We start from the raw sequence: 6,000 nt of genomic DNA, 5'->3' as shown, positions 1-6,000 counted from the left end.
TCTCTATTGTTTCTGCCTGCCCAGAATTTTAACCTGATCCCTTGGCCTCGTCCTGTTTCTCTCCCAGCCTCAGTAATTTTGCCCAGGTCCCTAGAGTCTGCCCCGCCCCCGCCCCCGCAAAGCGCGGTGCATGCCGGTCTTAGCCCCTCTGTAGGGAAAGGGTCCGCCATGTTCCCCGGCGGCGCCGCCGCTTGGCTTTGGTAGCCGCCGCCCCCGCCCCCAACCCCGCCCGGCCCAGCGCCTAGCCGAGCCCCGGGCCCAGCATGGCCGCCCCGGAGCCGGCCCGGGCTGCACCGCCCCCACCCCCGCCCCCGCCGCCCCCTCCCGGGGCTGACCGCGTCGTCAAAGGTGAGAGGTGGACGAAGCCCTGGGGGCCTGGCCTGAGGAGCTGTGTGTGAGGGCGGGCGGGAGACCGTCCCCTCCGGAGCGGGCCCGGAAGGGCGGGCGAGTGACTGGCTGTCTCCCTTGGGGAGTGGCCCCTGGGCGGGCCCCTGCTGGGCTGGGCTGAATCGGTAGCGGTGGCTCCACGGTCTCTCATGCCTTCAGGCCCGAGACCGGGGTTTCGCTCTTGTGGTCTCCTAGCCTTAGGGGTGAGTCTCCTAGCCGCATTGAGCCCTTTTCTTTTTTCTCCTGGGCCTATCAAAACGGCCCAGAGGCCGCGATTAGCTTCCTGCCCCGCGACAGCTGCAAGCCTGGCTTCCCTGGGCGGACCGAGGGGCTTGGAGACCTTCAGCCACGCGGGGTCGGGCGATGAGCAGTCAGAAATCACCTCGGCTTTGGCCCACGCCTGCTCCCCAGTGACAGCCGTCATCCCGATTCGCGCCTAGTTAGCGCCAGCCTCAGGGGTTCGCGCTTGGCCCTCAGGTGTCACTCCACGCGGAAACTGGGGGAACCATGTGGGATTGGACAAGGGTGAAGAGACAGGCAGGATATGGGGGGCCCGGCCTTAAGTGCCGAATAGATGGAAATAAGGCAGCATAAAAGGAAAAAAAGCGGCTTGTGGATAGAAAAAACCATTTACTTAGAAAACCGGCCAACACTGGTCAAAGGCCAAAAGGGGTTACCCCTCACCTTGCGAACAAACACCCATAGAAGAAAAAATTAAATATTTCTCAGCTGGGACAGAATTTATGTTTACCCAGAACAGATCAGCAGATTAATTTAAAATAGAATACTGAGGGGAAATTGTTGCTTAAGATTTTCATGCTCTCACAGAGCCATCAACTTCAAACACCGATGTGGAGGTGAAAAACAATCTGAAATGGTTTTTCTTTACTGTGTAGCTTGGTTAATAAATTGACATCATTTTAGAATAAAGTTTTCTTTGTTGTATTACGTTTCTTTTGGAAGGCCAGATACTTCTTGTTTTCATTCAGCTTCTCGAATATACTGGCACAATGTTTAAACACTGTTAGTCCAGTTTTTGAAATTTGACCAGATATGTTTCTATTAAAATACTTAAAAACAAGAAAGCCTTTTCCTTTGTGTTTTTTTATTTTAACATTTCTTTTTTAATTAATTAATTATTTAAAAAAGATTTTATTTATTTATTAGACAGAGATCACAAGAAGGCAGAGAGAGAGAGGAAGGGAAGCAGGTTCCCTGCCGAGCAGAGAGCCCTATGTGGAGCTCCATCCCAGGACCCTGGGATCATGACCTGAGCCAAAGGCAGAGGCTTTAACACACTGAGCCACCCAGGCGCCCCTATTTTAATTTTTCAATTTGAGCCTCCTTTAATAATAACACTGATGTGTATCCAGGCTTGTGTAGACAATTTTTAAAAGTTAGTAGTATATCCAGTTGGGCCAGGCCTTGGAATGAGCTGAATAAAGAGTTTATGGAATCCTTGTCCTGAGAAATCTTTATAAAAAGAGAAGGGGGGAGGAAAAAAAAAAAAAGATTCGTAGTTCAGGCTGGTTGTCCTAACATGAAATCCCTGAAGTTCTGTGGGGTTTGGGGAACAGAGACATGGTCTGCCTCTTCATTTTCTGACTGTATCCATGTTGTATTTTCATTCCTGGAGGCACTTTTCACCTTACTATTAGATAGGACAACTAGTCACATTCCCGAGCAATGACTTTGTGCTCTTCTTATGCTTGTGAATCTTCTTGTTTTTTGTTATATATATGATAATGTTTTCCTGTATTGTACTGCTTTAATACAATAAAAATAAGATTCCAAACATAAGGCATATTCCCTTAAGGGTGAGTTGTGAATCCTAGATGGTCACATTTGTAGATTATTGATATGGAATAAAAGTCATTTGATTTAGGTAAATAGGAAAGGAACTTGTTGGTGTAGAAAATTATAGTTAAATAGAGCTCATAGGTGTAACATCTCATGTGCTTATTATATTCTTCACCAAGACAACTTTCATTTCTTTATGGAATTTGTTAGCAGCTGGAGTGCCTGATAAGGATCACATGTTTAGAGATGGTGGCAACAGACTGGTTTCCACTGCTCATGGAGTCTCCGTTCTGGCTTCCTCAGAAATTACTGGGAAATACACCTTTTATACAGAAATCTGGTTTTGGATTTCATCTTCAGGGTTCTTGCCTACCTTCTTTGAATAATTGTACCATCATGTTATATTTGATGATAGAGAACACCCTTGTCAGAACATACATGACCACAGTGCTCCTTAAACTTAAGTTCAACTTATTAAAATCTTGTAAGTTTAGTATGTGCTAATTTTGTATCTGTATCATTTCATAGTAGTAATATCATGGAGACCATTGTTGGCATTGAATACAAGTAGTCTTTTATTCCCTGAACCTTTTCCTTGTTTCTAAATTTTATACTTTTATACTTTTTAGTCAGGAGGCCTATATTTTATGGTCATGATGGTTTCAAAAGGGCTGTAGATCTTTCTGTGTTTAATATCATGTGTCTAAAGTTCATATGAAGTTTGAAATCTTGGAATATTGTAGGTGATTCATGTATTAATTTAATTAGCTTTTCACTGACATTAAAATTATTAATGGTGATTCCATATTGCTGATTATGGGTGATTAGGTTTCCTGGCTAGTGAAAGCAATTTCTTTCTTTCTTTTTTTTTTTTTTTTTTCCAGATTGTATTTATTAGAGAGCAAGAAAGCATGTGAGGGTAGGGACAGAAGGAGGGGGATGAGCAGACTCCCTGCTGAAAATGGAACCGATGCTGGGTTTGATCCCAGGACCCCAGGATCATGACCTGAGCGGAAGGCAGAACCACCCAGGCTCTCCACCAGTTTTATTTCTGAGCCTACTCCAGCTGCTGCTGGCTTAGGTCAAATTCTTGTGTTTGAAAGTTGCTGTAGCCCAGTGGTTTAGATGAGATAGTATGCCCTCTTAAGTATTTCCCATTATACATTTTTCTTTTCTTCCGCTAAGATAAGTTGGAAATAAGAAAATGCAAACAAGCTAAGAAAAAGGGCTAATTGTATCTGCACGAGTGCCTTAACTGCCACATCAGCAAAATTGCTATGGGTAATTAAAGCATAAAACCCTGAATTTATGTATATTGCTCTCCCTCCCCTCCCTCCCCAATTTAGTTGATTTGAATTATCCAGATACTACCCTACCTTTTATTTCCAGATATTTTAAAAATGTACTTTCTATATAGATGTGGTCCCAGATTTGTAAAACTCTTGTCTCTTGAGATCATTGAATCTGTTAGTCTTGGTAAAAGAATCCACATTTATCATTTAGAGAGCATTGTCTATATCGTGTATGTTCAATTTAGTATGCACACTGTGACTTTCCTTTGCATTCAGTATATTTTCTTTATTTCCTAGGTTATATTAACCTTATCTCTTAAATTATCAGACTTTCAGATTAAACCAAAATGCTGAAGAGTGTGTGTGTGTGTGTGTGTGTGTGTGTGTGTGTGTGTGTGTGTAGGGAGAGAGCGGTGAGTTAAAAAACATAAAATGGGTATTCAAAATGAAAAGGATTGAGGGGAAGGAGAACTGCCAGAGATGGCCTGGTGTAAAAGAAATACAGAGAAAAATTCAGAAACATAGATGATAGGAGGGACTTTATTTGGATAGTTACCAATAATGGTAATGATGAGAGGCCCACATTTCTGATTGATACTTTATAGTAAAGTTTTTCAGTTGGCGTAGGTTGCAGGCACTCCACTTGGTGTTGGGGGCCTCATGGGACTAATAATTTGTAGCCTTTGCTTAGAGTTGGGGTACAGGTTAATTTCTAGGATCCCTTGCCCAGTAGTAGAAAAAGAAGTATCTGTGGCCTTCCCCCATCCCTGATCAATATGTATCCCTGATTTATTTTTCCAATTGCCTAAATTAAAACTTCCTATAGACATTTTTTTAAGTCACTTTACATTAAATCTGGATGAAACTAGCTTGTGGATGTTATTGATTACTGTACAAATATGCGCTTCATTCCAAAATTTTCCAACAGAACAGTTATATCAAAATGAATACTACTAAATCAAGTTTTCTGGTGTTGGAAACTTGGTGATTTGTGATTATCTTGTAGCTCTTTAGCTTATTCCAGCTAATCCTTCTTTTAGGCCACGTTAGTTTTTGACTGTTTACATTATATTTACATATATTTATGTTCTCCTTTTTCCCTATCACAAATATAGAAGAGTAGGAAAAGTAGTCTGAAAACAAGGAGAGGGCCCCTGGGTGGCTCTGTTTGTTTTGTCTACCTTCCGCTCAGGTCGTGATCGCAGGGTCATGGGATCAAGTCTTACATTGGGCTCCCTGCTCAGCAGGGAGTGTGCTTCTCCCTCTGCCTTCACCTCATGTCAACCTCTCATGCATGTGTGCATGCAAAAATAAATAAAATCTTTTAAAAAAGAAAAGGAGAAAAAAATATACAGGAAGAAAATCCTAGAAAAGCAGGAATAATTGACTGAAGATGAATTAGAAATAAAAAGAAAAACCATTTAAAAGCCTGAAAATAGATGGGAATACTTTAAAATGCCTTAGGAATTACAAAACAAAGTAATAGTTGAGAATATTAATTTTTAATGAAAAAACTTTTTTTTTAAAGATTTTATTTATTTATTTGAGAGAGGGAGAGCACAAGCAGGAGGCAGAGGCAGAGGGAGAAGGAGAAACAGACTCCCCACTAAGCGGGGAGCCTGATAGGGGACTCGATTCCAGGACTCTGTGCTGGGATCCTGACCTGAGTCAAAGACAGACGTTGAACAGACCCAGCCCCACGGGTGCCCGAAAAAAAAAAAAAAGGTTTTAATTCTCTAGGCCAGCAGGGTTAATAATTAACATCCATTAGCTAAATCCTATTTGGTTGGCTTTCTTTTGCCTGGTCAGATCACCTGCCACAGCTCCTTTCTCCTAATTCCAGAGAGGACATCCCTTTTCCCTCTTATATCTTTCCACATGACTTTTCTTATGTACTGACATACCAAAATGTACTCTTAATGATGAAGTCTTAGAATATAGATGAGGTTCAATAACATAGAGTTTGGAGCTGATGGACAAGAAGGAATTATTGAGATGTCTTTGGTGCAAAATGGTGGTTTATTAAAGCACAGGGACAGGACGCGTGGGCAGAAAGAGCTGCTGCCCTGGGTTTGTGAGGAGTGGTCCATTATATACTTGTAAGTTGGGAAGGGGGTTAGGGATGGCAGAAGTCTCTAAGGAATTTTGGAAGCAAGGTTTCTTGGACCTTGAGGGGCTAGGCATTGTTTGGGAAAAAGGTTATTCATTACCGGTAATAAAAAACCTTTTTGTGAGACCCTTTAGATACATATCAGTGGGCTAGAAGCTTGGGAATGTTCGTCAACACTATCTTAAAGGGTGTAGAGATAAAGTTTTCAAAGGAATTGTTAAAGTAGACTTAATAGGATCCTGGTTGGGGATAGGGGCCTATGGGCTAGGATTGCCCTTTGCCCTTAGCAAAGCTCCAGGTGGAAGCAATTGTGTCCCTAGAGGAATGTCTCTCTGCCTGTCTTAAGGGCTTGTCAGTGGGTAAGGAAATACAATAATTTTTCTTCTGCCTCTGTTTCCCACATCATTTAGA

At 42.4% G+C, this 6,000-nt stretch overlaps 1 protein-coding gene across 6 annotated transcripts in view; it reads left to right on the top strand.

Annotated features, from left to right (window-relative positions):
- Positions 1-263: 263 nt before the first annotated feature.
- LOC111144797 (protein phosphatase 3 catalytic subunit beta) overlaps positions 264-6,000 on the top strand; it is a 47,349-nt gene continuing 41,612 nt past the window's right edge. For all 6 annotated transcript variants that reach the window (XM_022499274.1, XM_022499273.1, XM_022499271.1 and 3 more), the window contains exon 1: positions 264-348. In XM_022499274.1, coding sequence (XP_022354982.1) covers positions 264-348 — 85 coding nt within the window. The remainder of the gene's footprint in view (positions 349-6,000) is intronic.

Source organism: Enhydra lutris, unplaced genomic scaffold (assembly GCF_002288905.1).
Source record: "Enhydra lutris kenyoni isolate GAN:26980312 unplaced genomic scaffold, ASM228890v2 scaffoldscaffold12, whole genome shotgun sequence".
NCBI lineage: Eukaryota > Metazoa > Chordata > Mammalia > Carnivora > Mustelidae > Enhydra > Enhydra lutris.
Note: the sequence above shows the minus strand (reverse complement) of the source record. Positions and strands in the feature narration are given on the sequence as shown.